General features: G+C 36.3%; 2 protein-coding genes and 1 long non-coding RNA gene across 17 annotated transcripts; 1 reads left to right on the top strand and 2 right to left on the bottom strand.

The window, feature by feature from the left end:
- Positions 1–2032: 2032 nt before the first annotated feature.
- Positions 2033–14315, bottom strand: LOC137741968 (retinoblastoma-related protein 1-like). 13 transcript variants are annotated; one of them, XM_068481675.1, is made up of 13 exons: positions 14102–14315; positions 13148–13211; positions 12802–12938; positions 12515–12638; positions 12292–12364; positions 11026–11311; positions 10146–10220; positions 9998–10078; positions 7381–9803; positions 7005–7101; positions 2656–2806; positions 2423–2528; positions 2033–2344 (listed from the first exon to the last, which is right to left on the bottom strand). In XM_068481675.1, the coding sequence occupies exons 6-9, from the start codon at positions 11290–11292 to the stop codon at positions 9777–9779; spliced, it is 450 nt and encodes a 149-aa protein (XP_068337776.1). In that variant the 5' UTR covers positions 11293–11311; positions 12292–12364; positions 12515–12638; positions 12802–12938; positions 13148–13211; positions 14102–14315; the 3' UTR covers positions 2033–2344; positions 2423–2528; positions 2656–2806; positions 7005–7101; positions 7381–9776. The 13 variants fall into 13 exon arrangements, with proteins under 13 accessions (XP_068337776.1, XP_068337775.1, XP_068337779.1 ...); XM_068481674.1 differs by having other exon boundaries at positions 2423–2806; XM_068481678.1 differs by lacking the exon at positions 7005–7101 and having other exon boundaries at positions 2423–2806; positions 7381–7471; positions 7679–9803.
- A 1681-nt stretch (positions 14316–15996) lies between these two features.
- Positions 15997–22212, bottom strand: LOC137741340 (phosphoenolpyruvate carboxykinase (ATP)-like). Of its 3 annotated transcripts, none has more exons than XM_068481065.1 (15): positions 21547–22212; positions 21357–21421; positions 20981–21181; positions 20777–20862; positions 20373–20621; positions 20180–20274; positions 19976–20060; positions 19418–19471; positions 19237–19307; positions 18949–19122; positions 18752–18817; positions 18547–18594; positions 17249–17300; positions 16493–16584; positions 15997–16374 (listed from the first exon to the last, which is right to left on the bottom strand). In XM_068481065.1, the coding sequence occupies exons 7-12, from the start codon at positions 20050–20052 to the stop codon at positions 18584–18586; spliced, it is 453 nt and encodes a 150-aa protein (XP_068337166.1). In that variant the 5' UTR covers positions 20053–20060; positions 20180–20274; positions 20373–20621; positions 20777–20862; positions 20981–21181; positions 21357–21421; positions 21547–22212; the 3' UTR covers positions 15997–16374; positions 16493–16584; positions 17249–17300; positions 18547–18583. The 3 variants fall into 3 exon arrangements, with proteins under 3 accessions (XP_068337166.1, XP_068337167.1, XP_068337165.1); XM_068481066.1 differs by having other exon boundaries at positions 18752–18827; positions 21362–21421; XM_068481064.1 differs by having other exon boundaries at positions 21362–21421.
- Positions 22213–24733: 2521 nt separating this feature from the next.
- Positions 24734–25588, top strand: LOC137741665 (uncharacterized). The gene is made up of 3 exons (XR_011069323.1): positions 24734–24931; positions 25288–25396; positions 25498–25588. It is a non-coding gene; the product is annotated as an uncharacterized lncRNA (long non-coding RNA).
- Positions 25589–25804: the final 216 nt, after the last annotated feature.

Genomic DNA, 25804 nt, shown 5'->3' with positions numbered 1-25804 from the left:
GTAGATGATATCCTTTGTTACAAAAAATGATTATCTGTGCTATGCGATATGACCTAATTATCTCCTCGTACATTTCGTAGTTAGAATTTAAACTGAAAAATTTAGCGGGCCCATGAAACAAAGTCTACTATCTTTAAAATCCGAGGCTACACCTTTTCCCCTTTCACTTTAGGGTTTGTGTTCAAAGTCCGCGGAAAACTCCAAAGCTGAAACCTCACTCATTCTCTCTCTGCGGGTATTTAAATTCAGCCTCAGTGAGATCGATCTTTTGTCTTCACTTTGGATTATGCAGCTTGTTGTGTCTTATGCTCGCTTAAAGTTAGCTTTCGTTCATCAGTTTGGACTCCATAGTAATCCAATTGAGCGGAGGGCTATGATTTTCTTGTCATACACGTTTTGGGATATATCTGGAATCCTACACCAGTAGTCTGATGATCACGCGGAGTACCCCAAATTGTTTTTAACTAAAATTGTTAGCATGCGATGCGAGTTTGATATCTATTGTAATTGTCGGTCCTTGAGATCAGTTTTGAGATTTAAGGGTTAGCATCTAATTCTGTCATGTCTTTGTGGCGGGATTGAATCGTTTGGAATAGTTTTCTGTTTCCATTTATATTCTCGTTTTGTTTCAGTATGTAAGCCTTTGTCTTATCTCGAAGGAACTAAACTTCAATTTGTAAACTTTTAGTTGGGACGGCTTGTGGAATTCTCGAACCAGAATTATGGCTCGTTTTAGTTCTTCTAGTTCCCGTTCACGTTCAAGTTCACGTTGGAGTTCAAGTTCGAGTTCCATTTCCACTGGTGAGTAATTATGCTGGGAATTTGATTGTTTAAATAATATGTCAATCTGTGAGATGATTTGTTTGATCAAATATGAAACAGCCTTTCAATCTTTTTTTATAGTCATTTATGTTTTTTCTTATTAATTTGCAGTACCCCAGTCCACGTACTCTGCTTTATCTGACAAAAGGAGTAAGTATAAACGGCGCCCTTTTAATTTAGTTTTGTACTCTGCTTGTGCTTCTTGTTGGGGCTTCAATGCCTAGAATAATAATAATTTTCTTGCTATCTAATACGTAATTATTGTAACTAGCTAATAACATATAATATTTCTATGAGTTAGGTCCTAGTGCCTGTGACGAGGTTGCAGTGAGATATCCAAACGGAGGTTCTACAGTTTTTAATCATTCAAATTTTCGCGCAAGTGCAATTGGTCGTGGCATTTCTGATGAGCAATGCCAGTGGTTGCTTCGGGCGGTTGTTGTGTTGGTGTCGTCAATCCTTGGAATGGAAAACAGATGCTAGATCATCTGTCTCTACATAAATATTGACAAGTGTTGCATCTCTCTCTTTAAATGGCAGCTGAGCAATTTTGGCGGGCCTGATGACCCGGAGTTCAAGCTTTTCCGAGGTTGCCTATGGAAAGATTGTGGCATTGAGGTAGATGTTGAGAATGGTTGGTCCAAGAATGATTCGACTTGCACTAGTTGGGCTCAGGATTGAATAAAGATGATGAATAAATAGGTGTGATTTTGGCGTGTAGTTAGCTTTGTTGCTCAAAGTAGTAAATCCACATGCAAAAAGGATTTACTATAGGACAAATTTGCTTTGGATTAAGGTTTTGTTGGGAGCTATCTATGAACTTTACTCGTAATTTAACTTGAAAATATCATTATTCTTCGAATCGTATTTCATTTCTTGAGTATTATCATATTTTTATGAAACAATGAGCATTAGGAGAAGAATGCATTACCTGCGTAAAATCAACTTTGGTAAAAATTTCAACTTTTTTGCTTAAAGGGAAACAGGCATTTGGCCTTGGTTGCTTATTTATGAGAAATTGTTTGGTGGTCGTACACACTTGGCTCACTAATGAGTAATGGATAATGGCGTTGAGAAAGAAACGAGGGGTGTATGATGAGCATTTGGCCTTGGTTGTTTATTTATGAGCAATTGTTTGGTGGTCGTACACACTTTTGGCTCACTAATGAGTAATGGATGATGGCGTTGAGAAAGAAAAGAGGGGTGTATGATGAGCAATTGAGCAAATTCTTGCAAGCTTTCAAGGCAAAGTTTTACCAAGGTTGTCGTTACAACCGACTCCTGCAATTTGCGACAACAGTCAGATGGTGTTGGTCCTATACCAGACCCATGCTGGTTCAAGCAATAACTAGTTCATTAGTTGGCTACTTGAGGAACAAAAGCAGGTCCATATTCATAGCCTCCAAGGCCACGACCACACAAGGAACTAGTTATTGCTTGGACCAGAGGATATGAAGAGCTCGTAGTACATCTGCTGACCAAATTTATGTCTTTGTGTATTGCTCAGTGGTTTTCCAAGTGCCTAAACAAACAGCAATTACATTTCGTGAGCAAACTGCTACCGTACAACAAAGTGTTTTAAATTAACAAACTCCCTTACCAGGTAACCAGGTCTTGTGCAAGCTCGGTTAGTTGCGTATCCGAATCAGGAAATATTACCCGATAAGCAAGGACAGCCTCCGCAAACTCACCAACAGAAGTCTAAACTGAGTGCAAATAAGTCAGTCTTCATCAGCGCAGTTATGAGTTATAGACATAAAAGAGAGAGGGAGGGTATATGCAACGAAGCAGAGAGCAACCATGAAGCACAAGGGTGTTCCAACTTTCTCTTACACTTTGTTCTAGTATCTTTAATGGTGTGAATAATCACTCCCCAGAAATCTTAAGATGTATACTTCGTGTGCAGTCGCAGGAACCGTGCCACTCGAAAGCCAGCAACAGGTTGTTCCAACTTCTCAATCAGCTTCACCTTTATGCTGTCAACCTGCCAAAATACGGGCAATATGTTATCAGATGCACATCAATGTATTACAAGACACTTTTAAAAGGAATTATTGGAATTTCCTTTTCAATGCATTTGCTTTGTTGAGATTCCACTTGTGAACAAAAAACAGTTCACATTTATGCCTTCACAATTACTAAAACACATTAGGGCCTGGATAAGAAAAATAACAGGATAACCTATTTTTGAAATGTCTACTAATTTCCTTTTGAGTTTTGCTCACGCAACTCAACAGTAACAATACAAGATTGAATACGTTTTCTTCGGTTAAAGCCGTGATGTGTCAACAAGATAATATGTAATCTGAACGGCAAACTTAAACAAGTGCCGTACAAACTGGGAAATCAAATTGCTTAAGAAGCACAGCTGCCTCGGCTCTTGCTTGTACACATTGGTTTTCCCTTTTATTCACCTTGACTGCTAAGCAGCTACGAATATGAGGCATTACTTTTCTAAAGGTTGAAGCAACATTTTAGATGAGTTAGATACCATGGATGAACCAAAGCCTGAAATGGTAAAAAGGATATTGAGTCAAACCACTCAAACCCAACTCTCCTCAAGCCAGCCTGCCGCTATAACTTGGATGAACTCCAACAAGTTAGCCACAAACATATTCTATTTTCTATGGCCGTATGATCTCAAATAACAACTAATCTGTCTGTTATGCTCTAAACGGGTGTGCTATTCACACCCATTTTTAGTTTTCACGCACCTCTTCAATTTCAGCCGTCGGATCAAATGATTTAAAGAAGGGCTAAGGACAAAAATTAACAATGAGTGTGTGGATAGCACCACCCTACTGTAAAATATCATTTTTAGTTTTCTCACACCTCAATTTCGGCCATCGGATCAAATGAGTTGAAGAAAATCTAAGCACATAAATTAACAATAAGTGTGTGGATAGCACCATGCTACTCTAAAATATCTTTTTAGTTTTCACCCATTTCCTCAATTTCAGCGTTCAAATGCCTTGAACATCTAAGGACAGAAATTAATAATGAGTGTGTGGATAGCACCACCATAATCTAAAATATCATTTTGAGTTTTCACACACATCTTCAATTTGTGTGTGGATAGCACCACCCTACTCTAAAATATATTTTTTAGTTTTCACACACCTCTTCAATTTCAAGGATCAAATGACTTAAAAAGATCTAAAAATAGAAATTAACAATAAGTGTGTAGATAGCACCATCCTACTCTAAAATATCTTTTTTAGTTTTCTCACACCTCCACAATTTCAGCCGTTGGATCAAATGACTTGAAAAAGATCTAAGGAAAGAAATTAACAATGAGTGTGGATAGCACCACCCTACTCTAAAATGTCCTTTTTAGTTTTCACATACCTCCTCAATTTCAACCGTCGGATCAAATGACTTGAAGAAAATCTAAGAACAGAAATTAACAATGAGTGTGCACCCTCCTCTCTCCCGGCTGCCCTATGCAAAAATAAAAAAAGAGGGAGTAGGATTTTTTTCTTCCCTCCCTTTCCCTCCTCTCATATTTGAACGGTCACGATTAAATCACGTCAACATCTTATATTAACTATATAGAAAGAGAAAATAGAGAATATGAGATGAGGGAATGGAAAGAATCTTAGTCCGAAAATGAGGGCATTCCAATCCGCGGGCAGCATCAGACAACTCTTCAAGAGGTTGAAAGGAGCCAGAGCAGGCGGTGCCTCAGCTGCCGCCGAAGAACCAAATGTCAAGGTGGAGTACAACATTTCCCCGTCCCACCCCAAACACGTCATCCGATTTTGCATCCACCCAGATGATGAATAGAGAGCCAGGAAAATGATGACTGCTATCCCCCTGGATTATGGATTGTCTTTCCCATGTCAACATCATCGCCGACAGTGCAGATCTCGTCTGGAAATCCGGCCGAACAATATTTAAGGCTAAGGAAAGTGGTCTGAAAGAAGTTTTGAAAGGTGAAACCTGTTGCTTTAGCCCGCAGACTCAGAAGCACTTTGCTTCCCTGGTTCGCTAGTCTGGTGAGAACACAGCTCGTATTAAGTACCTAGATTGGTCACAAACCGTTTCGCAAAACATGGACTCCCAAAGAGGTCTCCCCCTCCTCTCAAATGTGAATTGCAATTGTCGTTGCCCTTTGGGAGTCCATGTTTCAAGAAATGGTTTATGATCAGTTCCAAATACTTAATACGAGCTGTGTTTTTACCGGACTGGCAAACCAGGGAAGCAAAGTGCTTCTGAGTCTACGGGCTGAAGCAACAAATTTCACCCTTCAAAACTTCTTTCAGACCACTCTCCTTAGCCTTGAATAGTGCTCGATTGGATTTCCAGACGAGATATGCACTGGCGGTGAGGATATTGACATGAGAAAACTAATCCATAATCCCGGTGGGGTTAGTAGCCATCATTTTCCTGGCTCTCTGTTCGTCCTCTAGGTGAAAGCAAAATAAAATGACGTGTTTGGAGTGGGACCGAAAAATGTTGTACTCCACCTTGATATTTGGTTCTTCAGCAACAGGTGAGGCACCGCATGCTTTAGCTCCCGTCAACCTCTTGAAGAGCTGTCTGATGCTAATCAAGGACCGGAGTGCCCTCATTTTCGGACTTAGATTCTCTCCCCTCTTCTTTTCATCCTTTTCCATCCCCTCATCTTATATTCTCTATTTTGTCTTTCTATTTCTATTAAAAAATTAATATAAGATGTTAACGTGACTTAACCATGACAGTTCAAATAGGAGGGGAGGGGAGGAAGGGATAGAGAATCCTACTCCCTCATTTTCTATTTCTACATAGGGTAGCTGAAAAAGATGAAAGAGTGATGTGATGTTTGGAATGGACTAAAAAAAACATTTTAGAGTAGGATGGTGCTATCCACACTCATTGTTAATTTATGTCCCTAGATTTTCTGTGAATCATTTGATATGATGGTTAAAATTGTGGAGGTGTGAAAACTAAAAAAGATATGTTAAGAGTAGAGTGGTGCTATCCACACACTCATTGTTAATTTATATCCTTAGATCTTCTTCAAGTAATTTGATCTGACGGTTGAAATTGAGATGTGAAAACTAAAAAAGATATTTTAGAGTAGAGTGGTGCTATCCACACTCATTGTTAATTTCTGTCCTTAGATCTTCTTCAAGTCACTTGATCCAACGATTGAAATTGAGGAAATGTGTGAAAACTAAAAAAGATATTTTAGAGTAGGGTGGTGTTATCCACTCATTGAGAAGGCGTGTGAAAACAAAAAATGATATTTTAGAGTAGAATGGTGCTATCCAATTTATGTCATTAGATCTTCTTCAAGTCATTTGATCCGACGACTGAAATTGAGGAAATGTATGAAAACTAAAAAAGATATTATAGAGTAGGATGATACTATCCACACACTAATTGTTAATTTATGTCCTTAGATCTTCTTAAATCATTTGATCCAATGGCTGAAATTGAGGTGTGTGAAAACTAAAAATGGGTGTAGATAACACACCGCCTTAGCGCATAACAGATGAATTAGTTGTTACTAGAAAATATGTCCGCGCGTTGATGCGGGACTTGAATGCACCAGCCTTAACTGCATGAATAAGACACATTTAACCCGAATAAATTAAACATAATCATGAATGAATAGAAGGATAGATGAGTGAAAATAGTCGGTAAGATAAGCATCTTGATTTTTGAATACATTCAACATAGCTGATATGAAAAGATATTGCACAATTAACAGAACGAAGTTGAACGTTCTTGATTACAAAAGATGTGATTGCAAAAAATTCTCTGTTTCCATAAGAAATAGAAACAACATGCAGTTCACACATATATTGCCTCTGAAGTTAAGATGGCAAAATATGTCCTGTAGGCCAGCCGCCTCTTTCAGTAGTTAACAAAAAACATTAAAAGTGTCACGATTTTGTTTCAGCAGCTAAGCTTTCAAGCACTAATGTTCAAAGAAAAAAAAATGCAGGATGCCTATTTCCGTAAGAAACAAAAGCAAGATGAGTCCAGACATATTTTACCCTTGCAGTTAAGGTAGCAAAATATATAACCTGTAGGCCTAGCACCTGTTTCAGCAGTTAACAAAAAACAAAATAACTGTTCCATTGTTGTTTCAGCAAGTTTTCAAGCACACAATAACTCCAAGAAAACAGAATGTTGGAAGATATAAAAACAGGGCAAATTTCAAGCATAAACTATCTCTGAAAAATTAATACCTCAAGTTTGTTTTCCCAATCTACACCATAAATATTACTTAAAATTGAACCAGCCTTGACAACAAACTGAGGAAGCTCCTTGAAAAAATCTACGGTGCTGTAAAACACCCCAATAAGAAGAATAAAATAAGATGCCAAGAATTCATGAGCAGCTAATTATAAGCTAAAGGAAAGCCGGTCTGGTGCCTAAGAACCAAGTAAGTGAAACTTTGCTTGCTATATACGGATATGCATGCTATAAGAAAGATTTATTCCCCCATGTAGCAGGCTGTTCTCTGTAATCTTAAGCTAACCCAAATAGACTAATTATAATGATGCAAAATATATATAAATCTAACTTCTTTTTTTTTTAACTAAGATTCGAAAGAATCAATACCTTGGCATATAACGGTCTTCAACAATTACTGCAAGATCATCCTTCTAGCTATGCAACAAATCCAAATTGAGCACCATCGCGTAATCTTTGGCTTACATTGTGGAAAACAGAAGCACCGCCAGCGTTTAGAACAATCAACGTTACTTGCCAACATCATTAGAGAGTGAACAATTAGGACCATTTTTTCTGTCCAGCCATTTTAGTTGGCCAAACTCTATGTAATTGCTTCTAATAACAGAATATTTTGATTGAAATGGAAAGCATAGTTCCTCTAAAAAAAGGCTAGTATCATTCATACCTGCCAATCCAACAATAATCTGGTTCAAGATGTGAGAGACCATTTATTTCTATGTAACCATCAGAAGTCTCACTCATCTGCCTCCCAATCCCCTCCAATCCTCCAACAGATGTATAAATGAAACAATGAAAATATATGGGAACTCAAAAGGGTTAGACAAAATAGTACTTCTCTCTTAAAAATGCGGTTATCAACCCTTTTTACACATTTTTGTTAAAGTGTAACCTAATTGTTCATTCAATTACAATATCTGAAAACACCTCAAGTCAATCCACCTGATTTTGGTGGTTGGGTGAGAAGAGGGTGCTAATATATATTTCGAAAACAACATCATGCTTTTCAGTCATTTTCATGGTTCTTACCAAAATTTAAAATCTACAGACAGTGAGGCATTAACAGAGTCAGGAAATAAACAAATATTAGATATAATTCCACATTCTAAAATAGATATCAGCAAGTCAAAAGTAAAAACATGAAAAGAGTAAGAAATTTGATATTGTAGTTAAAGACCCATATAAGTAATCTACTACTAAAAAGCTAGATATTAAACCTAAAATCATGTAATTATGTATGAAGCAGAGAATAATGCAGAAAGATTGTTTTTTATAGTGCTGCCAATGACAATTAATTTCTCATGAAAACAAAGAAAAGAGAAACAGAAGTTTACAAGTAGATTGTTTTTTATAGTTGCAAATATTATGAATTATGAATTCTGAAAAAAAAAAAAAAAAACTACAAATAACACTTCAATCACAGACCTAAGCATCTAAAACGCAACGGCCAAGATACCATTCAAGATAGGGCTCAGCATCATGGATGAACTAACCAATCTGTGTCCCTGAGCTCACTGCAAGTCATATACACCCGATCAACTGGGCATAGGAGCATAATGAGGAAAACTTCCCGTATCCTCACTTAGAAGAAAATAATGCATGCATAATAGCTACATGGACCTCGCGTATATAAATTGTTGTGGCAATAATTTGCAATAGAAAACATAGTTATAAATAAGATATACGAAATACGAACATTGCAATGGTCTTTTTTTTTTTTTTTTTTTTTCATTCGATTGTACTGAAGCATGGATCTTAGTGGAGAACAATTAAGTACCACGTGAGGTCTATATAATGAAATGGGAGATTGAATACACTTGAGGAAATTGACAATTCAAATATGCACACTCCATAGTGTATCTTCACAACCAAAAGAAACGTTTATATATAAGACATATGTCCCCGCTCAAATTGTCTTGAGAAAATTTGACTACATTGAGAATAAGCAAAAGAGTACTTTTTACTACCTAATTTACTAAGATCCACCAAATCTAAAAACTACAAAACTTTTATTAAAGAATCAAATAGAATAGCATGAGAAAGTTATTAGGATACCATATCCGAATTTTTTGCAGATAAAAACACCTGTATTTCACCTGATTTTCGAATGAAATACAGATGCTTGTATGTCACCTGTACATAGCTGCCTGACATTTATTGTCTTCTTTGGGTTCAAGTTCGTTATATTGTCTGATACGTGAAAGAATCAGAAATCGTATACAGTTTGATAAAGAAACACGTAATGTGATTAAGTGACAACCATGCACTCGTCTGTCAAAGAGATAAACAAAGATACCAAAAACAGAGAGGCAATGTCACATTGTTTTGCATGATCTTGACATTGGGGATAAGGTATTCAAAGTGCTAACAATGACATGCAAATGGTATTGAAATGCTAAAAAGGGCATTTTGAATAATTATACGATGCGGCAACAAAAACACAATTGACTTTCAAACTACAGAAATAAATGATAAAAAACACATACTTGCACCCAATGCATTGCTTCTTTTTTTTCTGTGCAGTATAAGAATAAAAAAGGATAACATTCCCCCGAAACCAAATTCATCCCCCAATTTCTTGCAACAAATTTCAGTAATGACGAACGCAACTAAATCTTAAATAAATAGAGCTGTTCAATTATATTAAACTACATATAGGGAGGGGGAAAGAGAGAAAAGAGAGACCTAGAACTACCTGGATCCTCAATATTGACTGGAACATAATTCCGATTGGGTTTCAAAAGTTAAGTGTACATCAAATGCTATCAGTGTTGTCGGATGCTGAAAAGTAACTGCAATCCAGGGAACAATTTCATTTATAAGTATAATAAAAATAGAAAGAATCAGGGAAAATCTGTGATAGTGGAAAACATCAAAGCCAAACCAAAACTCTAAACCTGTATTAGAGGTTTATTAAATCCAATGTTGAAAACCATTTAATAGTATCGTTTGAAACCTAAAAAAGGATTGAATAGTGATCACTGACCTCTTTGAATCGAATGATATTCAGATTCTTCAGTGATTTATGGTTTATGATTTCCCTTTGAACATGTTCATCCATCTGCATCTGCATCACCAAAAATAAATAAATATTTAAAAAAAATACAAAATGAAAATAGTTTATGATCACTAACCTCTTTGGATCGAAGGATATTCGGATGCTTCAGTGATCTATGGTTCATGATTTCCCTTCGAACATGTTCATCTATCTGCATCACCAAAAAATTAATAAATATTTTTAAAAAATGCAAAATTTAAAGGATAAGAACTGCAAAGATTCTTAGGTCTTAGTTCGGAATGAAATGGCTCGTCTCACCTCCATATATTACCAAATCTTAGTCTATATAGAAAATATGCCCGCGTGTTGCGGCGGGAATCAACTGTTTTAGACGTAACTGCATGAATAAAACACATTTAACCTAAATAAATTTAAAACAATCATGAATGAACAGAGGGACACATGAGTGAATGAGGTCGATAAGATAAGCAGCTTGGCTTTTATATACATTCAACTGACATCTTTTGTAGTTGTAGTCTCCAATATGTATGTAAGGTATGTAAGCTGAACACAGAAAAAGAGGAAATGACACAAATGATGTTTTGAGGGGAATGCCAGAACTGAACCATGAAGGGAAACTTACATAGAAAATGACCAGATTTGCTGCAATAGAAATTAAATTAATTCATGGTAAAGTCCAAGTCGTTCATTACATAAGGAATTATCAAACAATGACTGGTAGTATTACATATTCCTAAAGCAAAGTGTTACCGACACTTCAAAAAGTTGATCATAATAAACTACTCGATGTTCAGTTTTGTTCTTATATTTTTATAAAAAAAAAACTTGGAAATCTTGGGCAACCAAAATGCAAATTGAAAAAAGAACCAGATCATGAAAACATAACAACAAATTACCCATATCAAAGAATGGAAAAGCGTCAAGAAAACACATGAAATCAGATAAAAAAACATAATATTGGATAAAACATGAAGAGGGTGAGAAAGGGAACTGACATGTATGAAGATATTCGCATATGGTAGTGGCCTCATAGTAGTGCTTGTCGCTGAGATTGGAACATATCCATGTGTCTGAGAAGGGAACTGACATGTATGAAGATATTCGCATATGGTAGTGGCCTCATAGTAGTGCTTGTCGCTGAGATTGGAACATATCCATGTGTCTGAGTTGTGTGCATAGAAATGCTGTTGGTAGACTGAATGTACGTAAACTTGTAATCGCATTTCCAGAACCATTGACACATTTGAACTATCATCTTCCATTGGGAAAAAGTGCCACTCACTGAGAATTGCCAAAAAGGGGAAAAAAGAACATAACCCAAAACCATCAACTTCTTGAAACCAAAATATAGCGAAAACACAGTACTTTATTCATGAACAAAACCAACCCCAGAGAACAATAAAATTATTAACTTCCATTGGCATATATATATATATATATATAGAATTCTGAAAGCGATGAGAGAGATAGGACAAACCCAAACTCCTAGCCACGATCCCTACCCCTCTCCCTCAAATCCCGATGGCCCCCGTGCTTTTCTCTGACTGTCCCCCCTCTCCCACTCATGAAATCGAGGATCTGCAGCAATGGTGATGAGATCCCCACTCCTCCCTCTCCCTCTCCCTCTCTATCACTCTCTCTGTCGTCTCCCTCTCTCCCTCTCCCTCTCTATCCATCTCCCTCTATCTCTCCCTTTCTGTCTCCCTCTATCTATCTCTATCTCTATGTCTATCGGTATGACCTCCCATCCCTGAAAGCCTCACCGAGCAATGAGCATTAACAAACACACATGCACAAATCTCAAAGGAAATTGGTAAGAACTAATCCTAATTGAGAAAAAAAATCAGAAAACCAGAGGACACAATTGGAGTCTAATTCTACAGAACCCATGACAAACAAATATCCAAAATTAACAAATTACATTAACAACATTCCAACAAAAGTAAGAAGACCAGAAAAATTAACTATTCTAAAGTAACTTAGTTCCATCATGCATAAATCAAGGGAGTCATGGAAGGCCAGTATCTAGGTAATCCAACATATTAAAGTATCCAAACAAACTCAGAATTACAAAACGCATGAAAATTCACATTCCAACGTGTTATGCAATCACCAATTTCAGATCAACCAAAAACAAATAAATTTATCAGTACGCATCAAACCCACCAAACCCAAAATCAAAAGAAGGTGATCAAATGTTTGATTTTGCTAAATATTACAAAATAAAATAAATAAGAATATGGACAAATCAGCATGCATACCTTGTAGCGGTGCAGGGAACAGTAGCGTGAGCTGTATCGAGGGCATGTGTACTGGGAAAATTGCTACTGGCAGCTGCAATTAACAAAAACAAAACAAAACAAAAATTGAAAAAAATCAAAATCGGGAACTTTTCCAAAAAAATAAATAAATAAATAAAACAAATTATCAAGCTTTGTTGATGAAAGAGAGGTGGTGTTCTTGAGAAGTCAGAGCCTTTGGAACCTTTGGAACAGTTCGGGAGCTTCTCTGAGAAGTCGGAGCCTTTGGAAAAGCTCGGGAGCTTTTCTGAAAGGCCGAAGCTTCAGCTGTCCGGGAAGTGTGCTTGCAATGGGCGTATCAGAACCTCCTACATTAAATCAGTAGAAGGAAAAACATTGCCAAGAAATGAAAATCAAACAAAATGGGCAACTCAGATGTTAAAAAAGAACACAATTATCTAATATTCCCGAACTCCTTCAAACACATACATTTTCTAGACTAAAAGAGAACTGATACTATGAAATCTGTACCATGTAATTGGGGATGTACACGGGCTCCATTTTGTACAACGTCGTGTTGCGCAGAAACAATACTGGAATCCTTAGTGTTTACAGTGGCTACACTTGCCTTGGCTCCTCCTTGTGCATTGTTAATATGCTTCTTAAAACTGAATATTTGAAATAAAAATCATCAAACCCTAAAATTTCCAACAATCTCAAAAATTCCAAAACAAACGTATTAAGCCTCAATTTGAAATCCTAATCCAAAGCAATATAAGTGCATAGATTGTTAAAAATGATGGAAAACTGATCAGGAACAAACCCTACACAAAGACACATGCAAATAAGTAGATTCGACAGATATATATATATGCACCTGCGGTTGGAGGAGATGGAAGGGCCAAGCCCACCGGCGCGGGTGCCCATAGGGTGAGCGGGTCCTGTGAAAAATATGAAACCTTTAGAAAAGAGCGCATGTGGGAAAGACCAAGATCAGTATCAAACACATAGAAACCGCAGCGGTAATAACATTCAAAAAAGCCTTTGTTCTATACGACACAATAAAAGCAACAGCAGTGAGGCATTAAAAGTAAAAATAAAAAATTGGGGATTGTAAATCGTAATCTAATCACCCAATAAAATACAACAGAAATTAAGCACAACAATATCAAAATTAAAAGGAAGGAATAACATGAAACCTTGTGCATAGAACGCTCATGAGAATGAATCACACAACAATCAAGGGTGGACAAATCACAAAAGTGACAATTAAAGGGCACCTAAAGGACACCCCCATCTCTCTCTGCAGTCGCAGAAATCCCTCGGGTTTCAGGAAGCAAATGGAAAACGAAATGCTTTTTCATCCCCTACCCATACCCATACCTCCCTTTCTCCATGTTACAGCGATAGTCTTAGAGCTCTTACAACTTCACAGATGCATGACCAAGAGTGTATCTGACAACCTTTTCTCTGGTCCTTTTCATCAGTTGGTCCTAAAGCAACCCTCTAGAGATTCTATTCTTTTAAATTCATCTTCTTTTTGGGTATCAACACACATTTATCACTTTATATGTCGAACACAAAACACCTAAAATTTTTATGACAAATTTGAAGCAACTAATCAGATTCAGGGTACTGAGAATTAAATTACTCTTTTTTCTTATAGTCCCAATGGAAATTACTCATTGATTCACAATATAATCAAACTAAAACGCAAGAAAAGAAAAATCAACAACCCATATCAAAATAATATAAAAAGATCCCAACAAACCAAGCAAACAATTAGCATTTAAACAAAAATATTTGCAAAGTTGGAGGGAAAGATGCATACCAGAAATTGAGAGGAAGAAGAAGAGCATGTTACAGAAACCTTCTGGTATGCATCGTTTCCCGCAATGACCAGATAGTATTTCAAAAAAAAGAAGAGCATGTGAAGCACACAACTATTTCGTATCACATCGGATTCAAAAAAAATAAAAAACCAGCAAAAAATTTGGATGGAAACGATGGAGAAAACACAGAAAATGCGAAGAGCGAAGAGGGTAGCAAACTTCAGAATGGAGGAAGCGGCTGCTCTGATGCCTCAATATATAGAGGACCGAGAGGGAGGTGAGGGTCGGGGGAAACCCTAATTTCCTTCCTCTCCATTGGGTGAATTTACCAAATGGTCCTCGCACCCCTTGAGTTTTTTTTTTTTTTTTAAGTTTTAACGAAACACTATTGATATTATTTACTTTTAACGAAAAATCATATTTTTATTTTTTTCTGATATTATTTACTACACATTTATTTGTTATTTTTCATTAAAACTAAAGATTTTTTTAACTTTTCATTAGTTTTTTTTCTTTCCTTCTTTTTTATAAGTGTTTAATTACATATTTGTCCCCAAAAGTTTTGGACTTTTTTCACTTTGGTCTTTCAACATTTTTTTAGTCTTAATTTGATTGGTGAAACTTTTGAATGTGTGTTTTTGGTGAAACTATGATGAGAAGGGTTGGATAGTTAGATTGGTTTTGTTGTGAAATTAGAGTGGGATCAATCAAGGTTGAGACTTTTTTGGGTAAGAGTAATTGTGAAAGTTATGTTTTTACCCTTTTTTTGGTAAATTTCATGACTAGGTGGATTTAGAATTTTGGTTATATTACATATATTTGTAAAGAAAATAGTTGAACTGCATGAAGCTTGATGTAATTCTGCTTTTAATCAATGTTGGACTTGGGAACCCTAGTGAATATAGAAGTGAATCTACGATTAGTTGAGAAACTCAAGGGAGCTTGACGGGTAACGAGGGTTTATGTATTTAGTGACATTCAGGCAATGCTTGGTGATGTCAGCATATCGGAAAAGCTTGAACAAATAAGAAAGGTGCTTGAAGAGATGCAAGTAGTGAACTACTTGGCTTGATTAGATTGCTATGTTAACCAAAATGTCCCCTGTAATATGTTACAGGGTTAAAGTTTTACAGTAGTGTTCTTTAGCGATTTAGTTTCAAAATTTTCGTTTGACTTTCCTTGCTCTGTGAGGTCAATGGTAGAATGATTATGGAAAAATGAAATTGTTTGTCCTAATATCTCTGGTAAGAGCGGGTATGCGTTCTTCAAGGACTTGTTTGTCATTCTTTAAAGCTGTTTAATGTGCTCATTTCAGTATGTATCATCCAAAGTCTATAACTGCTAAAAGTAGCACTACAAGGGCGAGGGAGCTATCATCTATATGGAAATAAGAGCTATAGACATGCCCCATAAGGGTCAATGGGTCTCAGCTGCACATCTAAGTATCTAACTTGTTTCTCATGTGTTTTCATCCTGAAGGTTAGAAAAGATGGGTGCTCTAGACGTGCAGAGAGTGGTTCATCGACACCAGGGATGGCGGCTGATCTCATGTATGTGATTACATGCTGGAGTTTTCCACGTGCTTGCCAATATGCTGAGTCTTGTATTCATTGGAATTTGGCTTGAGCAAGAATTTGGTTTTGGTATGCATCTGGATTTTTAGCTTCATGTATGTTATCATGCATGTATAGCCACATCCATAAATGTTTGTAGTAAAAGATAAGGCACACGACATAAATTATAGAATAATAAACTAGAAAATGTGTCCGCGCGTTGCTGCGGGACTTGAATGCATCACCTTGAATTGCATGAATATTATACATTTTACCTGAATAAATTTGACACAATCATAAATGAAAAGAGGGATGGATGAGTGAATGAAGTTAGTAAGATATGCACCTTCGTTTTTATATACATTCAACTGAGCTAACATGAAAAGACATTGTACAATGAATAGGACGAAACTGAACGTTTTGGTTCCCTAACCTGAAACCCCTCGTCTCAGGCACCCAACACCTCTCTCCCTCAGAAGATTGAAACTACTTTTCATATTTTCATTTTAATGTACCAGCACGGAAACGATAGTATATTACAAAATTAGCAGTTTACAAAGAAATATAAATATTGTTTTCAAGGAATTAATATGATTGCAAATGTAATAGCTCCATACATAGTCAGGTAGGATAAATGATGGAAGACGCACTGAAATTTGAGGTCCATAAGTTGAGAAGAGTCCATAGCATTGATCCATATATGGATAGCTTGCACAAATCTACAATTCAAGCTCCGAACAAAGTATCAATTTATCAGCAATTGTGACATTCATTATTCCTAAAAAAGTTATTGATTCACAAATAAACAAATGAAAGTAATCGGAAAAGAACGCTTACCACATGGTAGCTGAATCCGAACTCAAAATGACCAAGATATTATCCCTGCAATGATCACAAAGAGATTGCTGCCGGGGACTTCTGTCCATCCCCTAATATATCCATTAAAAAACGTCACAAAAAGATTTACGGTAACCGACCAACTATTATAATTATATGGTTCTATTGGCATATTCAGAATTCAAAATAAAATCTGGCAGTTGTTTGCACTTGTAAAAAATTTCTCTTTACAGAACTACATAAATTGTAATGACCCAAGAAATCCAAATTTGATTAGGCATTAGGAGAAAAGATTGCTCAACCAAACGGAAGCCCAAATTTAAAACAGCAAGTGAATGAGAATCTGACGTTATAAAATTCGTAAGAAGTGTGTAGTGCGTCTAATTTAAAAAGTCTCTCACACATATGTAATTGCATGTAGGGCACCAGATTTATACGGAAAAAAAAAACCTTGATACCAAAGGACTGCAAAGGATTGCTTTGTCATAGAAAGTAAAAGAATAAATTGAATCAACTGAACATGCTTCTTGCCAAGCAACAAAGTAAAACACAGGGCAACAAAATCACAAATCAACATAGGCATCTCTTAAGAATTTAAATAACCAAGATTTCGATGAACTGAATGTAATCATTTGTGCATAGATATGTCACTATTTAAATAAAACACGTGAAGGACAATCAGTTTAGAGTTTCAAAATATAAAATATTAAAATTTCCATAAAAGATAAGCATTGGGAAACAAAGTTGGCATCTCACCTTCCACAATAGGTCAACAAATCCTTTGATTACGCTTTAGCTTCTTGTTTAACTGAAAACACAAATTCATTGTTCAGAATATCATAATTTCATGGAATGGTTCACCTTTGAATCAAGAACTCCCTTGTTTTATGTATGGTACTGATAATCAACTCATAATATTGGATCTCAATTTATTTCAAACTTTTATGCATTTTTTACTATTCTAGGATCCATTTAGGCAATCTCTTAGACCATTAGTTTGTTCCATTTAACTAAAATTAAAAACAGCACATCTGCTTGCTGCTTAGTGACTTGATAAGCCAGTCACAAAGATAACATGTAGAATGCAAATATGGATCAGGAAAAAACAACAGCTATAGAATTGATTATATAGAAGAAAAATACATACTTATTGTGAGTTATCCCAGCTATCCACTATGACCCAATATATATAGCAAGTAAAAACTATGGCAGCAAGGATCTCACGTATATAAATCTTACATTAACTTTGTTTTTGTACAGTGTCTTCTCCCTTCAATGACAGTTTGTTTCTTATCCAGAAAAATAAAATGAGCAGGTTAATGATACTCACATGTGCAACAAAATGCTAATCCTATGGTCTAAAGTTAACTGAGTTTTTTAGTGTAAAATCCCTAATTTCACTGCATTTCGATTGATCACAGTTCGCGACTTGTTAAACTTGATATATCCTTAGACATTTTGGGAACTTGACAGCTTAAATTTTCTTTAGTCACAGATGTGCTCATAAAAGCAAATTACAGCGACCCAATCTATACTAAAAACTTGGAGAAGGGACTCAATTAGTCAACGAACAGGTGCCTCACCTTTCATGTTAAAGACCAAAGAGAGAAAACCAAGCCGAACTCTTCAAAATTCATTGGCACACATGCATCATCGGCTCAATTGAATTTATAATGCATACTTAGATACAACCATTCAAACAATTGTTATAGATTGACATAAGCCTCCAAACTTCAAAAAAATTGAAACCTTAAAAAAGCAAAACCTTTTTTCCTTCATATTTGAACTGTTTCGATTAGCTTATCTCTCTATCACTTGATTCATTATTTCTAAAGGAAGTTATAATCACTACCAAAACAGCTTAATAACAGTTGATTATCTCTAAAAAAAAAAAAAAAAAGAGGGAAAATATGAAATACTAACTGTACTCAAAATCCCAAATGCGTAACACATGGTTCTAATCTAAACCCTGATTCTAAAATTTAGAATTGGACACAAAAATGAAAATTGGAATGATTAGCGTGGAAATGAGAGAGGGAGAAGGTCTTCCTTACCAACGACAATGAAATCCAACTACTATTTCAAGCTCCCTCAATCACAACCTGTAGGAAAATATCAAGCCCAAACATAAGTTCACTAAAATCCGAATTCAATATAATCAAACACAAACAAAATACCAAAATTATAAATAAATAAAAAACTAAACTAAACTATAAATTAAAACTTTCAACTAAATACCCCAAAATTTAAATTACTTACCAGTAACAGATTTCTCTGAGTAATCAACTTCTCGATTATGTTCATCGATCACAACATTCTCCAAAACTGCCAAACACTTGCAACCATATTTGATAAGAATTTGAAATATCACTCCAATCATGACACAGAACATAAACATTTCGCGCTAACTGTTATTTTTAAAGTAGAATGTTCAATTAAATCATGATGTTAAGTACCAGTCCCAAATTTGATAGCATTCCAAATATCTGGTTCCCAGTTCTTTGACAAATCAATGCACTTGGCATAGCAACCACCTTCAATGTTTGACACACCATTGTTGCTCCAGCAGTGCTCATCAAATCCAATTAGATACTGATTATGATCCGTAGACAGAGTCGTCTTCCCAGTGCCTGCAACAAACATCCTAGGATCAGTTACACAAACACAAAAGAAACTGAAACATAAAAGATTGATGTATCATCGCCAATTGATCATTGCACACATAAAATTATCATGATTCATACCTCTGCGTCGATATGGAATTTTATAAACTGGACAAATGGAACCCGATTTCATTGACTTCACAGTGCAAATGCTGTAAAAAATAAGCAAACACTGGCAATATGATCAAGCACATTCCAAGTATTAATACATCTAAATAAAACCTAACATTCATATGCGAATAATAATGAAGGTAGAGATTACTTGCAGAAGAGATGATTGCAATTGAGTGAATCCGCAGAACTCAGTAGACTCAAACTGCAAAACAGATGGGGAAAAATCAAACCCATTAACAGAGTGAAGAGAAATTTTAAATCTTTATATGAATTCTAGACAAAATCATGTAAAGGGTCTGTTTTGGCTACCGAGAAACTTAGTATACATTTGAATATTATAACATTTTAATACAAAAATTTAGCTTTATTCAGATGGGAGAGATCAAAGGTTGCATCATTTAGCTTCACACATGGCTACAACACAATTTCAAAAACTCTGTCATCTCAAAGTCACATTCTTTATCAAACTCCCACTCCGGAATCGAACAGAGGTTGATAACGGACAAAAAGAAATACAAAGTACGAAATATAATCAATATCATCAGTCGAAACTTGGTGCAAAGGGTGAGGGGTCAACCATCTGACTTTTTTCCCCTTAACCTCTACTTGCATGGACAAACCACGGAAGAATTCATACCCAAATAACACAATAACATAAAATGCACGGTTGAAGATTTGATAAGCAGTGTACAGTACATAACCAAACCTGATAATATATGCCTTTAACAGATACAAAGACTTTACGCAATTTATGAGTCCAAGATATGTAAGCTTGTCATTCATGACTCAACCTGGTACGAAAGCAACACCAATATTAAGGGAAGATTCCACGAAACGATTAACTCCTAGAAGTAACTAAGCATCATTTCATACTTCAGAACTCCTTTTCTTTAGAAAAATTCAAATGTACCTTTCGACAGTTATGAATGCGTTTGACATCAATTCTGTCCTCAATAGCTGAGGCAGTTGTCTATATCTCTAAGTGCATCAACGAATTTTGGATATCTGCAATTCCAAACATACCAAACAACAACTGTCAGAGGCCCTACATACAATAACAGACATGCAACTAATTTTTCAACAGTAAGAAAAACCCAACAAACCTCTGCAAAATAATTCTATCTAATTTGTAAGTGGGTCTTCTTTCTTTCAGGAGAGCAGCTCGTTCCTTGTTCTTCTTCGCATCGGCTCTCTTTACTTTTCTTTCGTATGCTTTTATCTCTCTCAACTACTCGAGTAGCGGTTCATGCTGAATGAAAGAAATATCCTTCAAGTAATAATAGGTATGGTGATTTCCTTTCACCTTTTTCTTCAACTCCCAAGGGAACACGCCCTTTAGAATACACAATTTTCTATAATTTCCAACAACATGCACATATATTAAGCAATCATACAATAATTCAACCGATAAATCCGAATAATGCACAAACCCTAAACCCTAGATTAACATAAATTACATAAATCAAGTGAAAATACAGAAATTACAACTTGAATACCAAAGACAGACCTGAAGAGGGGAAGACTGACTTGAAGCTGCTTGACAGCTTGTGACCTGGTGACGTACCTCGCAACATTTCCTTCCTTCTTCTTTCCCTGCAAATTCGAGGGACAATCAACTGGAAGTGTGAGAAAATGGTGAAATTAAATATTGGAAATTGTTCTTTTAATACTTATGTATATGGGAGAGCTTATCGGAGACGGAGGAGGTGACCTAGAATTTACTGCATGCCTGTAATGCTTATGCTTCACCGGGGCCTCGATTTGCAGATAGAGGCTTGGCCCAATTGAAACGAAGCACAGCCTCTCTCCCCCTTGAAATCTGAAATCCCCACCCAAAAAACCACGCACGGGCCTTCCTGACGTGAACGGTAGAGTAAGACGACATAGGCGAGAGAAGAGATCGGCGAGGGATCTGAGGGAAATTACAGAGTGAGAAAATTTTTCTTGGGATTTTTATTGTGTCATTTGAGGACTACAACAGTCAAATATAGTGAAAGAATAATTAAGGGCAAGCTGATTGTATGATTAAAGAAATCTCAAACCTTCCATAAAAAAAATCAAAGTGAAAACCAGGAAGAGATTGATACCTTACCAAACGTTGGGGGTAGCCCAAGTTGACCGAAACGGACGAAACCTTGCTCAACCTCTCTCTCTATCCACATGAGAAAACAACATCACCCAAAAGGTCAAAGATTTCCAAAACCAAAAGGAAATTAAGAGAGAGAAACGGAGGAGAGTGAGAGAGAGAGAGAGAGAGAGAGAGAGAGATCGGAGTACCGTTAGTTAAATCGTGGACGGCGTCGGTTCTCCGATCACTGTAATCCCTGAAGATCTTTTCGGCCGTTCGCCGACTCGAGCCCATCTCCCTGCTCCTCTCCTTCATCTCACCGAAGCTCTCGAGCTACAGAAATGAAGGCCAGACCCTGCCATTCGTCCCTGAGGCATCCCCTCATCACCGACTCTGTTCGTAACCTGTCAACCCTAAAGAATACACACACCCATGCTTTCCGCTCTGTATCTCTCTCCATGTCCATCTCTCTCTCTAAAATGGGAGAAAATCCCATAGATCCTGGCAGAGGAGCTAGCAAAATCTTTCTCTCACTCAGTCCAAATCCGTAGCTCCCATCCGTCTTCAACCTGTCAGGCCCTGTGTCTCCCTCCTCTGTAGTCTCTCTGTCCCCCTCTCTCCGCTCGCCACAGCGACACCCAGCTATCTCCGAGTCAAAAATGGGAGCCATTATCTCTCTCAAATTCGAGCCATGATGTCCCCTTCCCCTCTCTCTCCCCAAGTCAAAGCTGAAATGCAGGCCCTGTGTCTCCCTGCTCTGTAGTCGCTTTGTCCCCCTCTCTCCGCTCGACACAGCGACACCCAGCTGTCTCCGAGTCAAAAATGGGAGTCATCGTCTCTCTCCAATCTGTCAGCCGTGATATCCCCCTCCCCTCTCTCCCCGAGTCAGAAGGTGAAATGCAGTGAACGGTTGAAAATCAGTTCTTAAAGCCTGAGTGGCAATTGTGTAAATAAAACGAAAGTGTGTTAAAAGCAACAGAGTGACAATCCTGTAAATAAACTGAAATGTGGTTCAAAACACTGTTCATTTCTACCGTGCAATTTCGCCTCCTTCTTTAGACTAAAGTAATTTGAGATCTGGCCATAAAAAATACCCGCTAGCTCCTTCAAACCCCTTATCAGCAAATCAATTTCTTATTTTGTGTGTGCCCCAGTCGCTTTTCAACTTCTTCGTAGTTAGTGTGCCTTATTCATACATGAATAGTTATAATTATAGTACGTGTTAAAAAAGAATTGCGTTAGGGATATCAAATTTACAAATTAAATTATATGTCACCAATAAAAAATAAGCACGTTAATCAAAACTTAATTAATAATTCAATTATCTACAACCATATCATTTACTCTGCAAATTTAGTTTAAAAAAATTGGTCCTTTTATCATTACCCATACAAAAAACCAATTCCTTAATTTTATTATGATTTCCGTGGATTACTAAACATGCATGTTTCTTGAGAAACTCTAAACATTACAATGTCTAGTCTAATAGTGGTTCGAAACTGAACTTGGTCGGGCATGTTACGAGTATAATAGATGTGGTGGTGGTGGTGATGCATAAGATAATTAAAAGTGAATACGTAAATATCTTTTAGCGAGGTTGAATTATTTCTCCACACCAAAGTCATTTCAATGCAAACTGAGGCCTAAGGCGGAAATAAAATGAGGCATGCATATACTTTAGTACCTTAATGTGAATATTTATTTTTTTCCCACAACGATATGAGTTTAAGGTTTGTCACACTAAATTTATGAGAATGAGATATTTTTGTTTCCTCTTCTTTCCGATCAACAATATGATAAATGATGAAAGGTATGAGGTCTAATTTAAGTGAGATCTAAGATGCATGCATTGTTCGCCTTACCTCTAGTTCACCCCCAATGAGAAAAACATCTTCACATATCCTGCATCTTAATTCGACGGTACAAACACACAAAACTATACATGTTCCTCGCGTTACCTCTAGTTCACACCCAATGAGAAAAACATCTTCACATCCGATACGTAGGATTTTAGACACGTATCTAGTATCCTGCATCATAATTCGACGGTATAAACACATAAAACTATGCATGTTGGACAAGACGTGTCCAAAATCATGTTATATATACTAAACTCTAATCAATAATCGGCAAATTAAGATAAAAATAAAATCGCGTAAATATGAAGTACGTAATTAAATAATGGAATTCGGGGACGAGATTTCACATTTTTCCTCTTATACACTCATCTAAATTTTTAGGCTTCAGATTGAATGAATTAAAGAAGATCAATGGACAAAAATTAATAGAAATGAGTGAAAAATAAAAAGGAATGTGTGAATAACAAACCCCTTATGATATTCGCTGGTTGACATAGGTTGTAACTTTTTGACCTTGTTGAGTTTTAGTAGAGGAGCAATGGTTACTGGTTGGCTTCAATAAATATAAAACAAAGGAAACTTTTATGCGTTTCCGCTATCTCTCTCAAGCACAAAAAACAAAAAATAAAAGCAAAAAAAAATTACAAATTAAAAATCAAATTCTATATATACTAAAAGCCGGTGGAAAAGCACTGTTTATTAACAGTCCCCTGCCGGTTATGCCCCTAATCTAACGCACAGTTTTTTGGCTTCTTCAAGATGCTACATGAATTGGCAATTTTGGCCATGCCACACGCGTTTTGGGGTTTTTCTCACTTGCTCTCCCCATGTGCGTCGTTTTTGGTGGGGAAGGTGCTCCAAGGCTCTTCCATTTTCTTCCTCTCTGTTTCTGTACTTTTCCCTTGGTTTTTTATAATATTTTAGTGTTTGATGTGCCACAAACCATGTGACCTAATTTAACTCCCATTTTTTAAATAATTTGTTTGTCCCGCCATTAATTTTTTAATTATTATTTTTTCTCTCTCTGTCCCACAAATGTTGTTGATTGGCCTCTGATTGTTTTAAATTTTGGTTATACTCTACTTTTTGGGCCTCTATCTTCCACGTGTTGATGATCGTGGGGGGTTCTGTTCAGAGGCTGGCTGTTTTATTTTTCGGTTTTGCTCTGATTTTTCAGACTGTCGTCCACGTGTTGATCATCGGGAACTATTCTATTCAGAGGCCTTAATGCTTTTTCTTTCGTTTTCATTGCTTTCTCTCCTCACTTTTTCCTTTTGTTTTGCCGCTTCTCTCTTTCTCGCTTTTCTCTTTCGTTTTTAGTTTGCTGTGTTCGTCTTCTCACCTTTGCTCCTGCACTTCGCACGCCGATTTCTTCACGTCTGAAGTCTTGCCGTTTTGTGGTTAGTTCTGGCCCTTCTGGGTTTTTTCGTATATCAGTTTTTGCTGCATATGTGGTTATTTTTGTGTTTAGAATTATGTCATTTTTTTTTTCCGGCAAGGGTTTTCTATTTTTCCGACGACTATTCTCATTTTTTTTTTGAGATGCATGTAATAATTTATGGTCAATGTGATCCCATATCTATTTAATTAATTATATTCTTAAATCATGTAGGAAGACTAGCAAGTAGCAATTATACTGCTTTCTAAATAGTTACTGTTCTTATCGCAGACCAAACCATTGAGATAATAACACTGCATGTAACATTCTTTCGAAGAAATCCATATGTCGATATTGGTAAGTATCGTTTTTCTATTTGTTCACATTGTGGTATTTTAACCAACACTTTGTTATTATAAAGGAAGTAGCTTCATTTTTCACAACTTGATATTTCCAATTTGGTGGATGTACATTATTAACACATTTGAACACAGTTGACCATCTATGCACAGTGTTCAAATTATAGTTTCTGTTTTGGGATTTCTTTATCAAACCCCTTGGGATTTCGTGTGTAAAATTTAGTGTTCCTCCCTTTTGGCTGATAGAATTAGGTTCAAGCTTTATTGTCTTCAGATTATATTTAGTCATGTTAGAAGTTAAATTGCAAAGACTTGATTCTGTAATTAATATTTTGTTTGTTTTCTTTGGTTTAGGTTTGAACTAAAAGCAACTAAGAAATGAATGATGCACATTCGCAATGATATAGAATGCTTACATTGCAACTTCAGCTATACAACTTTTGCCACCCCAATTGATCGACGGGTATATAACCTTCTATTTACACCCTACCAAACAGTGTGTTCTCCTACTTTTCATCCAGCTTTTATCTAATATACATTTGTCATTTTCAATCTTTGTTATAGTGAGACAAAACTAATCAGAGACAAATGCACAAAAGTTGATGAGGTGCTATAAAATTGCTAAAAAAGGTAACCATACTATATTCTTATTTTCTTTACCGTATAATTCCATTGTCATATAAATTTATTTCATGTGTTACAATATTTTCTTTCCTTACCTAGGGTGCTTTCTTATCAATCAACAGTATTGGAGAAAAACTTTGAGCGTTGCAGTAAACAACATTTGTCATATTGTCATTCTAGATTATGTAATATAACTTCCTACAATTTTTGGTGTCTGTTGGATAGATTTTCATATGTAAATAGTATA

This window comes from Pyrus communis, chromosome 8 (genome assembly GCF_963583255.1).
Source record: "Pyrus communis chromosome 8, drPyrComm1.1, whole genome shotgun sequence".
Taxonomy (NCBI): Eukaryota; Viridiplantae; Streptophyta; class Magnoliopsida; order Rosales; family Rosaceae; genus Pyrus; species Pyrus communis.
The sequence above is the reverse complement of the archived record's forward strand: the minus strand, read 5'-3'. Positions and strand labels throughout refer to the sequence as shown.

Excerpts from the sequence above, each read along its gene's own strand:
- LOC137741968 (XM_068481674.1), bottom strand. The coding sequence starts at position 11,292 with ATGGAAGATGATAGTTCAAATGTGTCAATGGTTCTGGAAATGCGATTA. Across the intron at positions 10,221-11,025 it reads ATGCGAATATCTTCATACAT|ATAGATGAACATGTTCGAAG; the intron begins GTCAGTTCCCTT and ends TTGGTGATGCAG. Across the intron at positions 10,079-10,145 it reads ATATCCTTCGATCCAAAGAG|ATGCAGATGGATGAACATGT; the intron begins GTTAGTGATCAT and ends TTGGTGATGCAG.
- LOC137741340 (XM_068481065.1), bottom strand. The coding sequence starts at position 20,052 with ATGAATGACAAGCTTACATATCTTGGACTCATAAATTGCGTAAAGTCT. Across the intron at positions 19,308-19,417 it reads TGCAATCATCTCTTCTGCAA|CATTTGCACTGTGAAGTCAA; the intron begins GTAATCTCTACC and ends TATTTTTTACAG. Across the intron at positions 18,818-18,948 it reads TGCTATCAAATTTGGGACTG|TTTTGGAGAATGTTGTGATC; the intron begins GTACTTAACATC and ends AGTGTTTGGCAG.